The sequence below is a fragment of the Zootoca vivipara genome, chromosome 6 (genome assembly GCF_963506605.1).
Source record: "Zootoca vivipara chromosome 6, rZooViv1.1, whole genome shotgun sequence".
NCBI classification, from domain to species: Eukaryota; Metazoa; Chordata; class Lepidosauria; order Squamata; family Lacertidae; genus Zootoca; species Zootoca vivipara.
This window is the reverse complement of record NC_083281.1, coordinates 23,822,302-23,839,811: the sequence shown is the minus strand read 5'-3', so window position 1 is coordinate 23,839,811 and position 17,510 is coordinate 23,822,302. Positions and strand designations below refer to the sequence as shown.

Below are 17,510 nucleotides of genomic sequence, written 5' to 3'. Positions count from 1 at the left end.
ATAACATCTATTAACAAACAAAAATGAGGTCTCCAGTGTTTATATTCGGAGGGAACATGAGTGGGAGTCATGGGTGGAAACAGGTTGACCAAATGGCCAATGTTGCCTAAGAGGTCTCTCCCAAAACAGGCATGAGATTAATTGATAAAAACATCTCTCACAAACCACAGCCTCTAGTTTCTTATTTCCTTTTTCCACTAAATCGGAATGTCCTGTTCCCCTAGTTACTGCCACCCCCCACCCCCCGCCACGTAGGCTCCCCTCTGCTTCCTGTATCTCCTCCCTCCCCACAAAGAGCTGGTACTTACCCTTTCCTGCACAGTACATGCACCTATAAATAGAGGAAGCGTCAGCCGGACACCTTGCAACTGAACTCTTCACCAACAGACATCAGTTCAACAAGGAACTTGAAGATCTAGAAAGGGGGGATAAAAGGTAAAAGATGAATCCTTAGCAGATAAAATACTTGTGAGATTCCTAGTTAAGGCTGGTTGGTGTAATAATACATGATGCTGATCCTATTCTCATTGTAGTAATTTGTTTTGGGATGAATCTTCTGATTTTATACAGAAAAGTTATTTTGTTTTTCCTTTGAACAATAATTGCTTTTTTTGTATTTATTGCTTGCAATTTATGTTCTTCTTTTTTTTATCTTGCATATCTGGAACACACACACACACACACACACATGCTTATACATAAACGTTTCCCAGCTCAGTTTGTGTTTCCCAGATTTCTCTTACAGCTAACTTTCCATACTAACCTGTGTTCTGAGGGATACAAGGTTTCTGGAACTTATTCTAGAAGAATGGGGAACCTTTGATATTCCAGATGTTGCTAGACTCCACCACCAACATGGCCAATGGTTAAAAATGATGGGAGTTGAAGTCCAGCAACGTCTAGATGGTTGCATGCCTGCTCTAGGTTGTAGGGCATAGACTCAGTGTATGCGAACTAGCTGGTGCATTTGATTATTTATTAAATTTGCATACTGCCCTTCATCCGAAGATCACAGGGTGGTTCACAATGTGAGAACACAAAATGAGAACACAAAATACAGAATAAAAACAAAAAGAAACCAACAACACCCATGGCAAACACCCACCTGAACCTGAGTGGGTATGCCAGTTCCATTTTTATTGCGCAGCCATTGCATAAATCTTGGTGTAATAAATTAAAACCCCAAATTTGACAATCAGTTGGGTTATAACTAACCATGGCTCAGAGTAGGCCCATAGAACTAAGTTCAGTCATGACCATTAATCCCAACACTTCTACTCTGAGTAGTAGTTGGTTGGATGCAGCCGGCTCTCTTCAGAGAGACCTGTGGCACGAACAGTTTCATCTTAGCTTAATGCATTCTGTTTTCTGCCTTTGCCAAGTAATACAAGAGCTGGCATTCTGAAGTGTGGGCAGCTGCCCAAGCTGACCAGTCGATTCCTCGCAGAGCACACTGATCTGAATTGCAAAAAGGAGGAACTCAGTCAATGCTCTTGGTCTCAATTTACAGCTTGGAATCACCAAAGTGGAGAGAGAGAGAGAGAGAGAGAGAGAGAGAGAGAGAGAGAGAGAGAGAGAGAGAGAGAGAGAGAGAGAGATGATTGCTTAAGACAGCCAGTGCTACTACCAGCATAGCAGAAAACATGGACAAACCCACAGTAGGCATGTGGGACACAGAATAAACTTCCATTTGCACCCATATTAGGAAACTGGTAGTAGTAGTAGTAGTAGTAGTAGTAGTAGTAGTAGTAATAATAATAATAAATTAATTTCATTATTTATACCCCACCCACTCTGGGCAGCCGCCCAACAGAACACTAAAAACAGAATATAACTTCAAACATTAAAAACTTCCCTAAACAGGGAATGCCAAAGAGCCAAATAAATTGTTTTTCTTTTTTCTTTTTTTAATTGGGTTTTATAAACAAGAATAATGTTATGCAAACAAATATACCAAGTTTTCTCAGATCAATTGTTGATGTTGCCTATGCACACTGAACAGGCAAGCCACATTCCAAATTAAACGTTAATCAACTGTGTTAATGAATACAGTGGTACCTCGGTTTACACAATTGGTTCCGGAAGTCTGTACTTAACCTGAAGCGTACTTAACCTGAAACGAACTTTCCCATTGAAAGTAATGGAAAGTGGATTAATCCGCTCCAGACAGTCCGTGGAGTACTTAAACTGAAGCATACTTAACCTGAAGCGAACTTTCCCGTTGAAAGTAATGGAAAGTGGATTAATCCGTTCCAGACGGGTCTGCGGAGTATTTAAACTGAAAATACTCAAATTGAGGCATACTTAAACCAAGGTATGACTGTATCCCAAGTGGACTCATATCATTCCACAGGATTTGAGTTGCAGGGTGGTGGAAACCTCCGAGGTATTAGAATCAGGTTTTTCCCAATCTTGCTTGGCATTCCTTTGGACACCGTTGTGCTTCTATGCTGGACTGATTCTCTCTTGCTGGCTTAACCTGCCCCTTACTTTTTCAGCCCTGCGGCTGCAGAAGACACCCCACCCTGGTGTGGGGCATTGTTCAAGCCAGACCCTTCCGGTTCCCAGAGACATGAAGCTGTTTCTCCTCCACCTTTCTGCTGCCCTTGTAGCTACAGGTGAGGCCAACAAGATGCTTCTTCATGAAGCTTGTAGTTAAACTATGGAACTCGCTCCCACAGGAGGCAGTGACGGCCACTAACTTAGATGGCTTTAAAAGAGGATTAGACAGAATCACAGAGGACAGTTCTACTGCCCATGATGGCTTACCCTGCTCTTGATGTCAGAGGCAGTAAAGGCTGTCTTAAGCACCTCCGTCGCCCCCCCGCCCCGTTTCCCAGCACGGCGGGCGCAGCACGGCTGCTGCGGGTGCTGCTGCGCGGCGGGCGGGCGGGCGCAGCTGTGAGGCAGTAATGCTTCTGAATGCCGGCTGCTGGAAGCCGCAGGAAGGGATGGAGGGGAGTGCTTGCCAGTTTCCCACAGCAACTAAGAAGTTCTGTGAGGAGGATGTGAGCAGGAACGAATCCATGCATCCCACCTGGAATTATTTGAATTATTTGAATGTGGCAGTCTGGTGACTGGGAGTGGCCGCTGAGACCACATAACACCGGTCCTGAAAGACCTACATTGGCTCCCAGTACGTTTCCGAGCACAATTCAAAGTGTTGGTACTGATCTTTAAAGCCCTTAACGGCCTCAGCCCCGTACAGTGGTACCTCGAGTTGCGGACCCAATCCTGGAACGGGGTGCCATTCACACCCTGAAAAGTCCGCAACCCGCGTCTGCACATGACGTCACACGGCGCATCTGCGCATGCTCAAAGCACAATTTCATTCTTCTACGCATGTGCCCGAGTTACAGACCTGGAAGAAACCCGTTCCGGGACTTCCGGGTTCGCCACGTCCGTAACACGAAAAGACGCAACCCGCAGCAGATGCAACCCGAGGTATTATTGTATACCTGAAGGAGCGTCTCCACCCCCATCATTCAGCCCAGTCCAGCTCCGAGGCCTTCTGGCGGTTCCCTCCCTGCAAGAAGTGAGGTTACAGGGAACCAGGCAGAGGGCCTTCTCGGTAGTAGTGCCCTCCCTGTGGAACACCCTCCATTCAGATGTCAAGGAAATAAACAACTATCTGACTTCTAGAAGACATCTGAAGGCAGCCCTGTTTTAAATGTCTGATGTTTTATCCTTAATTCTGTTGGGAGCCGTGCAGAGTGACTGGGGAAACCCAGTCAGATGGGTGGGGTATAAAAAAATAAATTATTATTATTATTACAGCTAGAAATTTTTGCAGGAGAGAGCAATGAAGAGGTTAAAGAACCACTGAGGGAAGAGTCAGTGCAAAAACCCTGCACAACGCACAAGCAGAAGAAACGTTAAAAAATGCATTAAATAGTTCTAATGCAGGCTTCCTCAACCTCGGCCCTCCAGATGTTTTGAGACTACAATTCCCATCATCCCTGACCACTGGTCCTGCTAGCTAGGGGTCATGGGAGTTGTAGGCCAAAAACATCTGTAGGGCCGAGGTTGAGGAAGCCTATTCTAATGGGCTGCAGGCAACTATGTTGTCCTCAGGGTAGACACATTGAATCAAATGCTAGTCATCTCCATTACTTTCAAATGGTCTGCTCTAGGTATGACTACAATTGCAAACAACCCATCATATTTCTTTTTAATAACTTGGGGCTGCTACTCCTGCTCCCCTTTGCTGTGAGAAGTGAGGTTACAGGGAACCAGCAGAAGGCCTTCTCGGTGGTGGCGCCCACCCTGTGGAATGCCCTCCCATCAGATGTCAAGGAAATAAACAACTATCTGACTTTTGGAAGACATCTGGTGGTTCCCTTACTGTGAGAAGTGAGGTTACAAGGGACCAGACAGAGGGCCTTCTTGGTAGTAGTGCCCACCCTGTGGAACGCCCTCCCATCAGATGTCAAGGAAATAAACAACTATCTGACTTTAGAAGACATCTGAAGGAAGCCCTGTTTAGGGAAGTCTTAAATGTTTGATGTTTTATCGTGTTTTTAATATTCTGTTGGGAGCCGCCCAGAGTGGGAGGTATAAATTATTATTATTATTATTATTTCAATTTTTTAAAGCATTCTTAAAAATTAATGACATGAAATAATGAAACAGCATTGCTTTCTCTCCCGCTCTCCATCCCAATTTTCTTTTTCTGCTAGCAAACTCTCTAAACTGTGTCTGTACTGGAAGCCCAGAATGCAGCACTGGTACCTGTTCAATTCCAGAGTCAGAAGCCATCTGCGTAACGGTGGCCCAGCAGAATAACATGGGTTGGTATATGCATATTTCCCTTGTGCTTGCACCTGTAGCCCGCTTAGTTCTGGGCTACATTCGCAGGAGAAGCTTCCAGTTACCAGTCTGATCCAGGGAAAACTGAACTAGCGGACCCGGCCCTGCTGTTGGGCACATGAGGCTTTTAAAGGAGGCTCTGTTTCATGCTCTCCTACCTCCTGAAGTCAGGCAGGTACTCACAAAGAACAGGGATGGGTGAATCAGCCGGTTTTCACGAATGCATTTACAGAACTAGTTACAGGTAGGTAGCCGTGTTGGTCTGACGTAGTCGAAACAAACAAACAAACAAACATAATTCCTCCCAGTAGCACCTTAGAGACCAACTAAGTTTGTCATTGGTATGAGCTTTAGTGTGCATGCACACTTCTTCAGATACACTGAAACAGAAACAGTGTTTCTGAAACATGGAAACAGGTGTCTGGTTTGCTACTATAAAAACAGGAGGATGGATGAGATGGACCATTGACCTGTCTCAGAAGTATATACTCTTCCTATTTTCAGAGAGGCAATTAAGGCATGAGACTAAACTTCACCCAGTGTTTACTGGATGTGTTTTCAAAATAAACCTTTTATTTTTGCTTATTAAACACACGAAAGCTCATACCAATGACAAACTTAGTTGGTCTCTAAGGTGCTACTGGGAGGAATTTTTTTTGGCATTTACAGAAGTCTGTTCTGTCTCATTTCTGTATAACTCTGCAAATTATTATTATTATTATTATTATTATTATTATTATTATTATTAAGAAACCCACACCCAAAATAGTTGAAAAATGTATTTTTCTATCAAAATATAGGCAGGAAAATGTCTTGGTGCAACCTTGTAGGCATGTTCCCCAGCTCCTTTATGATTCCTCTCTCTTTCGTTTTGTTTTTTAAACAGAAGGAATCCTTGCCACAGGAATATCCAGGGGTTGCCAGCAGGATTCTCAGCTTTGCAATGAAGCCGTCTCTGTTACTGTGTCTGGAGGCTTGTTTACAAGGACCATTTCCAGATGCTGCACGACAGAAAACTGCAATAAAACTCCCCTTGAATGTATGCGAAGGGAGGTCCGGGCCTTGATAAGTTTGCTTTGGGAGTGGGGACAGTTAGCCAAGGACATTAGGACTGTGGCACCTGCCATTGTATGAACAAGGTCTGAGGTTCAATCCCCACTAGGGCCAGGCAAGACTGGGAAAGGTCTCTGTCTGAGACCTTGGCGAGCTGCTGCCAGTCAGTGTAGACAATACACTGGCCTAGATGGCCCCATGGTCTGACATAACACCGGTCTTGAAAGATCTACATTGGCTCCCAGTACGTTTCCGAGCCCAGTTCAAAGTGTTGGTGCTGACCTTTAAAGCCCTAAATGGCCTCGGTCCAGTATACCTGGATCTCTGTCCGGACACTGAGATCCAATACCAAGGGCCTTCTGGCGGTTCCCTCGTTGCGAGAGGCCAAGTTGCAGGGAACCAGGCAGAGGGCCTTCTCGGTGGTGGCGCCCGCCCTGTGGAACGCCCTCCCATCAGATGTCAAAGAAAAAAACAGCTACCAGATTTTTAGAAGACATCTGAAGGCAGCCCTGTTTAGGGAGGTTTTTAATGTTTAATAGATTATATTATTTCATTTTTCTGTTGGTATAAATAATAAATTATTATTATTATTATTATTATTATTATTATTATTATTATTATTATTAATTATGCTTCCCTGTTTGCTCTCACAGCACCAGCTTTTTTCCACAGCCCACAACAAAAGGACCTGTTGCTAGTTTTCCATTAAATGGCTCTCAATGGCAAAGGGGGTTAATGATCCCTGATGGCTAATTATTTATTTCAACAGCTTCCCCCCTGCCTTTGGATGCCAAGTGCCTGCATGGTGGCTCAAGACCAAGCCAAAACAATCAAAGGCTTGATGTCCCTCTCCGACCCTTACAATGTCACAACCTTAAACTAATGGCCTGGGTGTCTTTATATATTTGCTTGCTTGGTTGTGCAAGGAATTACAGGATTGGATAAGAGACCTAACATATAAAATTGTATGGAGACTGACTATAACAGAGAACATAAATGTTAATGTAATACAGTGGTACCTCGATTTAAGTACACAATTGGTTCCGGAAGTCTGTACTTAACCTGAAGCGAATTTAACCTGAAGCGAACTTTCCCATTGAAAGTAATGGAAAGTGGATTAATCCGTTCCAGACGGGTCCGTGGAGTACTTAAACTGAAAGTACTCAAACCGAAGCATACTTAAACTGAGGTATGACTGTAGTGTGATTCTTAACTATTTAGTTCATATCCTAGATGAACACATTCTGAATGGATGCTAGCATACAACCCTGATGGAACAATGTTGGAGAATTTTGTAGAAAAAGAGGAGTACTGATGTGGGAGCTGGCAAGATTGTGGGGAGAAAGGCATATTTTGAATATCTGCACCTGTTTAGTGTTCTTATAAATCTCATGTGAGGGACAGGGGATATCGCGAAGTCCCTCCCCTCCTGAGTTCAAGCCCGTCCCCGAGCAAAGGGGAAAGCAGGGAGAGTTCCGATTCCAGTGGGGAAGCAGGAAGTCGTGTCCGAGGCTCAGGCAAGGTAGAGGAGCCAGGGTCCCAGGTGGGACAGGAAGGGGCAAGCAAGGGGGGAAGACCCATCCCTCCAACTCCAGAATTACGCAGGAAGAGGAGGGGCAAGAGGATGGGTCTGCCAAAGCTTTTGTGTTGGAGAAAGACGCGCCAAAAGCCATTAGGAGGTTCTGAAACCGACTGAAAACATCGCTCCGTGTAAATAGCAATGACTTGAGCACTGTAAATACGCAGCACCAATAAAAGAATAAAATGCAGAGCTGCGTAGCGTCGTTACTCTGAAGTAGTCCACTCCGGCCACTGTGACAGCAACCTCCTAATCATTTTTGGGCTACTTCGGAGTTGCCGGGATGAGCGTGTCCGAGGCGGAGAAGTGGCGGCAGATCGCTGAGCAAGCCCAGCTAGAACTGCAACAGCTGTCGCTGCAGGCGCAGGGAGAATTGAAGGCAGCTAAAGAGGAGACTAAGAAGGTCCAGGACGACCGGCTACAACTTGCGGAACAGGTGAGAGAGCTCCAGGAAAAAGAGCAGCATTTAAGGGCGGTGGCGGTAGACCTCCAAAACAAGCTGGATGCAGAGAAAAATAAGGCGGGAGGGGCTCCCCAAGTCCAAGTGCTGCCAGGAAGGAGAGCAGGGACCCTTGTAAGCAAGTTCAATGGAGACCCGAAGGAGTTTCAGGGCTTTGAGACTGAGATCGTGTATGCTCTTGAGCTGCACCAGAATGAGTTCCCCGATGATGAGCACAGAGTAGCGTTTATTGTGGAACATCTCACCGGAGCAGCCAGGGAGTGGCTAAGACCATTAATCGCAACCAAGAATCCTTGCATGAAAAATGTCCAACAATTTCTAGAAGGTTTGAGGACGATGTATTCGTCCGATAGTCATTTGGACCAGACTAAGGAGGAACTGCATAATTTACGCCAAGGAAATATGACAGTTCGCGCATATTGGGCGAAATTCACCATGCTGGTGCACAGACTGGGGTGGGTTTTGGATTCGCCTCCCATGCAAGCCGCGTTTTACTTGGGTTTGAGCGGGGAGGTGAAGGATGAACTCTCGAGAGGTCCAAAGCCCAGTACTATGGATCAGCTGAGCAAAGCAGCTCTGGCGGTGGGGGTGAGGCAGGAATCCCGGTGGAACGACAAGCAAGCGACGCGCGCAAAGCGGGCTTGGTTCCCACGGTCGCAGGAGAAGCCACTCCCTCAACAACCCTTTCAGGCCACGCCTGGAGCCAGCCAGGACCAGGAGCCCATGCAGATTGATAGCGCGCGCGCGCGGGCTTTTCAAACCCCAGCGGCGCCAAGACGCAAGGAGGGAAGGGGCGGGAATTGCTTTCTCTGCAACTCACCCCAGCATCTCGTCAGAGACTGCCCACATCGCAGGGAGTGGCAAGGAAAGGCGGGAACGGTGGTGCCCTCCCCCACTGACGCAGCACCACAGCAGGGAAACGGGAAAGCCTGGCTGCAGGAGACAAGGGGCAGCAGCCAGGCACAGTCAGCAGACAACAGCCCCAGCCCGCCCACCCGCACAGAGAGGTGCAGAGCCAGCCCACCCCTCCCAGAGCAGGAGTGGTTCTAGAAGTGACGCTAACGCTCCCAAATGGCTATCCCCTGACGGTCCTCGCCTTAATTGACAGTGGGGCGTCCGCCAACTTCTTCTCGAGAAGCTTTGCAGAAGAGCACCAAATCCAGCTTTTGCAGTTGGATTTTCCTCTGCACGTAGCAACCATTGACGGCAGGGAGCTGCTGGGAGGGGCCATCACACATCAAACCCCCCCCATGAGAATGACGGTGGGAAGGCACTCAGAGACACTGGCGTTCAACGTCACCACCATCTCAGACCCCCCCATCGTCTTGGGCATGAGCTGGCTGGCGCGCCACGACCCCTCCATCAGTTGGCACCAGAGGTGCATCACGTTTGGGTCAGACTTTTGTCTGGAACATTGCATGCAGCACCAACCAGGGGAGGGGCCTCCGATAGCCACGGTGGCCACCATGCATATCAAAGGGGGTGAGGCAATACCCAAGCAGTACTGGGACCTGCAGGAGGTCTTCAGCGAAGCGGAGTCCGACCACCTACCCCCACACAGGCCTTTTGACTGCCAGATCAACCTGGTGCCAGGGGCGACGATACCCCCAGCCAAGCTGTACGCCATGTCAGACCAGGAGCTGGAGGATCTGCGCGCTTTCATCGACAAGAACCTCAAGCGGGGGTTCATAAGGGAAAGCAAGGCAGCAGGGGGCAGCCCGGTCTTCTGGGTGGACAAGAAAGACACGCAACAGCGCCGTCTTGTGGTGGACTTTAGACGGCTGAATTCGGTGACAGAGCCCGTGGCTTTCCCCATGCCCAGAGTGGATGATCTCCTGACAGCGGCACGCAGGGGCAAGATTTTCACCAAGCTGGACCTAAGGGGGGCGTACAACTTGATCAGGATCCGGGAAGGAGATGAATGGAAAACCACGATGTTCACGCCTCTGGGCTCTTTTGAATATCTGGTGATGCCCTTCGGTTTGCAAGGGGGCTCAGCATGCTTCCAGGCCTTCATGCACCACGTCCTGGGGTCCCTCCTCTTCAGGAAATGCTTGGTCTTCCTAGATGACATCCTTATCTACTCGAATGACCCAGTGCAGCATGTGAAAGATGTCAGAGAGGTGTTGCAACGCCTGAAGGAGCACCACCTGTATGTGAAGCTGGAGAAGTGCAAGTTTCACACCAAAGAGGTGGACTTCCTGGGCTACAAGCTGTCAGACAAGGGGCTGGCGATGGACAAGGACAAGGTGCAGGCCATCCTGGACTGGCACAGCCCCAGGACGCGCAAAGATGCCCAACGCCTACTAGGCTTCGCTAACTTCTACAGGAAGTTCATCAAGAACTTCTCTCGCGTTACGGCTCCCATCACGGACTGCCTGAGAGGCAAGCAGAAGTTCAAGTGGACACCAGAGGCGCAAGCAGCGTTCGAAAGCCTCAAGAGAGTGTTCGCCTCAGACCAAAACCTGTTCCATGTGGTGCAGGACGCGCCCCTACGCATTGAGACAGATGCTTCTGAAAAAGCTGTGGGCGCAATTTTGTTGCAACTGGACGCCAACAGGGAGTGGAGACCCTGTGCCTTCTTCTCCAGGAAGCTGACACAGCCTGAACGCAACTACACAGTGTTTGATAGGGAACTTCTTGCGATCTACGCTGCGTTCCAGCACTGGCGACACTTCCTGGTGGGCGCGAAGCACCCCATCCAGGTGTGCACAGACCACAAGAACCTGGAGTTCTGGAGAACTGCCAGGGTGCTCAACCAGCGGCAGATACGGTGGGCAGAGTTCTTCTCGAACTTCAACTTCTCCATCCACTACATCCCGGGGGAGCAGAATGTCAGGGCGGATGCCCTCTCCCGCAAGCCAGAGTACATGGAGGAGGAGGCGCCACCAGCCCCAAGGCACATTTTCCCCCCGTCGGCATGGTCCTGCGGAGCAGCTGTGGTGAGCGAGGCAGAACTCACAGCACTGACGGCAGCGGATGAATTCGCCAACCGCATCTTCAGTGAACTGAGAGGGGGGAGGGAGCAGGCAAAAGACTTTGCAGAACGCAGAGGGCTGCTTTTCTACAAGGGTGCGCTGTACCTACCCACCACCCAGCTTCGACGTACGGTCCTCAAGCAGATGCACGACAACCCTACAGCGGGGCATTTTGGAAGGGACAAAACCGCTCACCTAGTCATGAGACACTTCTGGTGGCCAGGGGTGCGGGAAGATGTTCGAGACTATGTAAGGGGCTGTACCACCTGCCAGCGGGCGAAGGTGGTCAGAGCAGCGCCACCAGGGTTGCTGGAGCCCTTAGCCACACCACACAGGCCGTGGGAAGTGGTGTCCATGGACTTCATCACAGATCTGCCTTCGTCCAGGGGTAAGACTGCAGTGTTGGTGGTGGTGGACCTTATGTCCAAAATGTGTCACTTTATACCGTGTGCCAGGGCAGTCTCGGCAGAAGAGACAGCCAAACTGTTTGTTGATCACATTTTCAGACTGCATGGATTACCTTTAAGGGTTATTTCGGATCGTGGCCGCCAATTTGTTTCCAGGTTCTGGCGGCGGCTCATGAACCTCCTGCAGGTGGAGGTCAGCTTGTCGACGGCTAGACACCCGCAGACCAACGGACAAGCGGAGAGGGTCAACGCCATTCTGCAGCAGTACCTGAGATGCTACGTCAGCCAGCGGCAAACGGACTGGGTGGATCGCTTGCCACTAGCAGAATTTGCCTACAACAATGCAGTGCACGTCTCCACAGGGGTGTCGCCCTTTAAGGCCAATTACGGGCGCGACCTCAGATCTTTCCCAGAGAGGGAGAGGGAGGAGGAGGAGGAGGAGGGCCCACAGGCTGAGGATTGGGCAGAGGAACTGGAGACGGTGCACCAGCAGCTCAGAGAACACTTGGAGAGGGCCAAGGAAGCGTACAAAAAGGGGGCAGATCGCCACAGGCGACAAGGGGAGGTCATCAGGGTGGGGGACAAGGTGTGGTTGTCCTCGGAGGGCCTTCCCACCAGAGGGAGGTGCAAAAAGCTGGCACCCAAAAGGCTGGGTCCCTTCACGGTCACGCAACAGGTAAACCCGGTGGCATACAGGCTGGCACTGCCAGAGGACATGAGGGTGCATCCAGTGTTTCATAGATCGCTGCTGTCGCCGTACAGGGAAAGCAGCAGGCTCCGAGACAGCGAACAAACCCCCGAGGGAGGGGGGGAGAGGGAAGGCAGGGAGCAACTCAATGAGGCCACGGCCATCCTGGATTCAAGGTGGGGGGTGGGGGGACTGGAGTACCTCATGGCATGGGAGGATGCTCCACCGTCCCAGAATGAATGGGTCCCAGCCACTCAGATACAGGAGGAATTCTTGGTGGAAGAATTTCACGCCCTCTTTCCCCACAGACCCAAGCCCTGGCACATGGAAAGGGAGGGGGAGGAGGAGGAGGCACGGGAGAGCAGCTCACCATGGCGCTGGGAAGCGGAGTTTGAGGAACCAGAGGATGAGGTATGGGTGTCACCGAGATCCACCCAGTCAGAGGAAGGAGCAGATTGGCAGAACGTTTTTACCCCCACCAGCTCTGACGCCACGGACTTTTTGGGATTCCCGTCCGCCCAGGCGGAAGGGGGGGGCTCGCAGGACTGGGGGGAGGTATTCACACCAACGGGCTCGGAGAGCACTGAGTTCTTAGGCTTCCAGTCGTCACCGACACATGGGGGGGGCCTGGGGAGGGGTGAAGGAGAGCTTGGGAGGGGGGTGGATGTGAGGGACAGGGGATATCGCGAAGTCCCTCCCCTCCTGAGTTCAAGCCCGTCCCCGAGCAAAGGGGAAAGCAGGGAGAGTTCCGATTCCAGTGGGGAAGCAGGAAGTCGTGTCCGAGGCTCAGGCAAGGTAGAGGAGCCAGGGTCCCAGGTGGGACAGGAAGGGGCAAGCAAGGGGGGAAGACCCATCCCTCCAACTCCAGAATTACGCAGGAAGAGGAGGGGCAAGAGGATGGGTCTGCCAAAGCTTTTGTGTTGGAGAAAGACGCGCCAAAAGCCATTAGGAGGTTCTGAAACCGACTGAAAACATCGCTCCGTGTAAATAGCAATGACTTGAGCACTGTAAATACGCAGCACCAATAAAAGAATAAAATGCAGAGCTGCGTAGCGTCGTTACTCTGAAGTAGTCCACTCCGGCCACTGTGACATCTCAGAAAACCAATAAGACACCCACACACCCACACCATAGCTGCCAAGTCTCCCGTTTTTTGCGGATTTTAATCCATTTCCCGCTGTTATCCCGAATAGAAAAAATCCCGGAAATCCCCCGGATTTCCTACCTGCCAGGGAGGCTCCATTTTGGGTGCCGCTCTGCCCATGTCTGGGCACCAGAAATCGGGCAGAGCGGCACCGGAAGTCGCTTCTACGCATGTCTGGACAGTAAATTGAGAAATGTTTGGCATATATCAGGCATCCCCAAACTGCGGCCCTCTAGATGTTTTGGCCTACAACTCCCATGATCCTCGCTAACAGGACCAGTGGTCGGGAAAGATGGAAATTGTAGTCCGAAACATCTGGAGAGCTGAAGTTTGGGGATGCCTGGCATTTACTGTTTTTTAAATATATATATAATGCAGTCTGCTTTCTCTCTTTCCTGCGTCCCTCCAGTACCGCCCAGGAACCTCACCAAGAACGGAGTGAATTGTCCCGCCAGTTTTGCACTTGGCTCTAACCGCTTAGAAGAAACAGGGACTCTGAGTTGCACAGGAGATGAAAAGAGCTGCATTTCTGCGGCCGGGGAGCTAACTGCAGGTAGGACTCACTTTAAGCTCCTGTTGGGTCCCAGAGCACCAGTGTTCTCTAGTATTGCAAAAGACGGACGTCTGGCATGTACTTCCCTGGAGAATTCAAACACTAAGTCTCATAACTGAGCTGCTCCCTACCTTTGGAGAAGCAAATTTCTTTCACCTATTTTGTCAGCCAAGAGAATCAAAGGACCATCCCTTCCTAACAACTGCTGCAGGAAAGTCCTCCCCTTCTCAGTTTGGTCTGTTTGGAATAATACTAATACTACTAATACTAATACTAATACTATTCCTTTTTCCTAGTCCAGGACTCAAGACGGCTTTCACAGATAAAGTAGAACAAGCTAAAAACATAAAAAGTCAATTATAAAAATGTAATTAAACACTAATGAGTCCGCCTATCGAGACGAGGTGAGCGGCTCTATGGTTGGTGTGGAGATAAATAATCTGGTCCTTAATACTGCCCAAAAGATTATCGGTCATCCTCTCCCATCTCTGGAAGAACTATACAACTCCCTCTGCCTTAAAAAAGCAAATAATATTTTACAGGATTCATCTCATCCTGGATAAAGTCTTTTTGCACCGTTGCCTTCGGGCAAGAGATACAGAACAATTAAATCAAGAACGAATAGATTAAAAAACAGTTTCTGTCCAAGAGCTATAACCATCTTAAATGCTGCAACTAAATAATATGATCCCAGGGAGTTGTGATGGGTGTGTATGTATGTATGTATGTGTGTGTGTGTGTGTGTGTGTGTGGCTGTAATTGTGTTTGTGTTTTTTATGGGATGACATTCAATTTTGTTGTACTAGGTACAATGACAATAAAGTTTCTATTCTATTCTATTCTATTCTATTCTATTCTAATAGAATTGATATTGTTACAAAAGTTGGGTGCCATCCCCACTCTCTTTCGAGCTGCAGCAAGATTCCAGGCACTCCCCCAGGGTCCATGCTCCTTTGAAGAATTGAGACTGTACTTGTAGCTTTAAAAAACATGCCTTATTCACCTATTTACACCTTCAGTCTGCATGGAATAATAATAATAATAATAATAATAATAATAATAATAATAATAATAATAATAATATACCCAGCCCATCTGACTGGGTTTCCCCAGCCACTCTGGGCGGCTTCCAACAAAGTATTAAAAATACAACAAAACATAAAGCATAAAAAACTTCCCTAAACAGAAAGCCCATATCTTACAGCATGGTCATTTAAAGAGCGGCTCGTCCCCCACACCCAGTGCAGCAGCCTGCCTAAGATGGATGCCAGTCATTCTTCTTCCTTCTCCTTCCCAGAACACATTCTTCTACAGGGACCAAGGAAAAGGGCCTTCTCGGTAGTGGTGCCTGCCCCGTGGAATGCCCTCCCGTCAGATGTCAAGCAGATAAACAACTATTTGACTAAAATTGTGTTGGAAGCTGTCTAGAGTGACCCAGTCAGATGGGTGGCTACCAACAACAACAACAACAACACACCTTTTTTGTTTTGGAAGGTATGTGTTAGGGCTGACCTTTTAATGGGAGCTGAATCAACTTTTGTCTCCATCTCTATTCTCTGCCTTCAGGAGATGCTGCCCCTCTTCCTTTTATAGCATCAGGCTGTGCCTCAGCAACTGCCTGCAGTTTGCCTGTGAAGACGTACCTCACTACTGGAGCCATGGACTTCCTCCTGAAGCAAATCAAATGCAGCCCAGCCCCTGCCACCAACAGTGGCTGAAATGAGCAAGTGGGAGCAACTTCCTCTGCTTTTTGCAGGGCCACTGTGATTCTTTGTCATGCCCTGCTGTGAATTCTTTGAATAAACTAGTATAAAAAAGAATGCTCCCCTCCAATCACTATCCCACTTTACATTGCTTTAAAGCAGGCATGGTGAACCTTTGGCTCCGAACTACAATTCCCATCAGCCCCAGTAAGAATGGCCAGTGCCCAGGGATGATCAGAGTTGTGGTTTAGCCACAATCTGGATGGCCAGAGCTTCCCCACACCTGCTTTACAGTTAGGAAACTACATCTGATCTGCCAGGGGTGTAGGAAGATAGGGGCGGGGCGGATCGCCCCGAGCAACGCGATCCCAGGGGTGCCATCGCTGCTGCCCGCCCCGCCCCCAAAAGGTGGGCCCCGCCCCAAAATGCGCACAAGGGCGCCCCCCGCCTCCAGAACATGCGCCACATCACTGGGGGCAGCGCACGTGCTCTCCGCCCCCGGTGGTGGAGCATGAAGCTCCGCCGCTGTGATCTGCTACTCAAGGCTTTCCCATAATTATATAGTCCTTCCCTCTCCCTTTCTTTCTTTCTTTCTGAAAATAAGTTTAACTTTTCATGATTAAGTTTAGGTAAGCCTAAATGCTTGATCCGATACATCTTTACTTAAATTGTTGTAGAACGTACAATTCACTTGTGGGTTATTATAAGCCTCACTTGTCATCTGATCTAGCTCAGCTTTCTGTACCCTTGTTTTCTTTCACTTGTAATTATGAGCATTGATTTCAAAGATTAAGACGAAACCCACAAAAAGTGGCCATTCTTTTTTTAAAAAAATTAATCTTTATTCATTTTTAAAAAAAAACACATACATGAGTGGCCATTCGCTGCTCCATGTTTCTTGTGGCTGAAACTTTGCTCTTCTGCTTGGTCATTGTTTTTGGCCCTGAATTTTCTTGGAAGTCGCTTAGAAACATTTTTGCAGCGAGTGGCTTAATACGCCAAATGATGACGACAATAAGCATCAAAGATGTGCAACATTTCACCTGTGCCTTTTGAGAGCAAGCTGGTTTGCGAAGCTCTGATGGATAGAGCTTGAATGTCCAACTCCAGGGGTGGGGAACCTCAGGCTTCAGGGGCCAAATGTGGCCTTCTGAAGCCTCTTAGGTTACTTTTGGCATGCATCCTTGAACTCTGACTCATGTCTGTGTGGATGGAGGACAGAGAAGGGTATGTGCAAGACAGATGTGCAAGAAATACTGCTGGACAGAGGTAAAATTTACAGGGTTGTCCTCGGTTACACTTTCACTCGGCTTGTGCATTAGGCCTGACAGCTGAGGCGCATGAGGCAATAGCTTTGCCAAATAACTCTTGATTGCAACTCATGGTTTCTCTGGAGTGAGACAAGCCACAAGGCCAGGTCCAGATGTACTGTTAAGCCAAACAATGGCTTTCCCCATGGAAGGACAGCAGTAGGAACAGGGGAGAAGTACCCCAGTCTTGATCCCCGGTCCAGGAACCTGCTTATTTGCTCATCTAATTCAAACCATGGCTTGACTCTGCATGATGCGCAAAAGTGGGCCACTGTCATTCAGAGACAGGAAGGTTCTACGTATGGCGTGTGCTACAAAAACACAGAGTACTAGGGGTTGTCACCACTGCTTGTGTGGTTTGTCAACCCTGCCTGTTCCTACCCACTTTGCCAATCCCTTGTGTGTGGAGAATTTGATTGGGGGAAAATGAGAAACTGAGGGAAACCAAAATGGACTGATTCACCCTTAGAAACCAAAATGGACTGATTCACCCTTAGAAACGCTTCTTGTCAGGGCAGCTATTTGCTTCCTTCTGGTGATTGGAGGAAAACAGTCCTGAATAAACAAACAGACAAAATATTCCATGGCACCATTGGATCCATAGATTCCCCCAAAAGACACACCCGCACATGTCAGCCCTCTTTCCTTCTTTGTCACACCTCCCTGTTTCCTTGTTTATCATACATTTCTCTCCACCTTAAAATGCCCTCCTCGAAACTGCCTTTTCTTCTCATTCTCATATCTTCTCCCTGCCCACTGATAGCGGCTACTTACTCACCTTTTGCTGGAGAGTATATATATCTCACACCACCAACCACACGCCTTC

The 17,510-nt window shown here is 48.6% G+C and overlaps 1 protein-coding gene across 2 annotated transcripts; it reads left to right on the top strand.

Moving 5' to 3' along the window:
- Nucleotides 1-342: 342 nt before the first annotated feature.
- LOC118086215 (phospholipase A2 inhibitor and Ly6/PLAUR domain-containing protein-like) lies at nt 343-16,184 on the top strand. Of its 2 annotated transcripts, none has more exons than XM_060275639.1 (6): nt 343-435; nt 2,499-2,618; nt 4,680-4,790; nt 5,696-5,848; nt 13,528-13,671; nt 14,969-15,225. In XM_060275639.1, the coding sequence occupies exons 2-6, from the start codon at nt 2,573-2,575 to the stop codon at nt 15,097-15,099; spliced, it is 585 nt and encodes a 194-aa protein (XP_060131622.1). In that variant the 5' UTR covers nt 343-435; nt 2,499-2,572; the 3' UTR covers nt 15,100-15,225. The 2 variants fall into 2 exon arrangements, with proteins under 2 accessions (XP_060131622.1, XP_034973491.1); XM_035117600.2 differs by lacking the exon at nt 14,969-15,225 and adding an exon at nt 15,238-16,184 and having other exon boundaries at nt 344-435.
- Nucleotides 16,185-17,510: the final 1,326 nt, after the last annotated feature.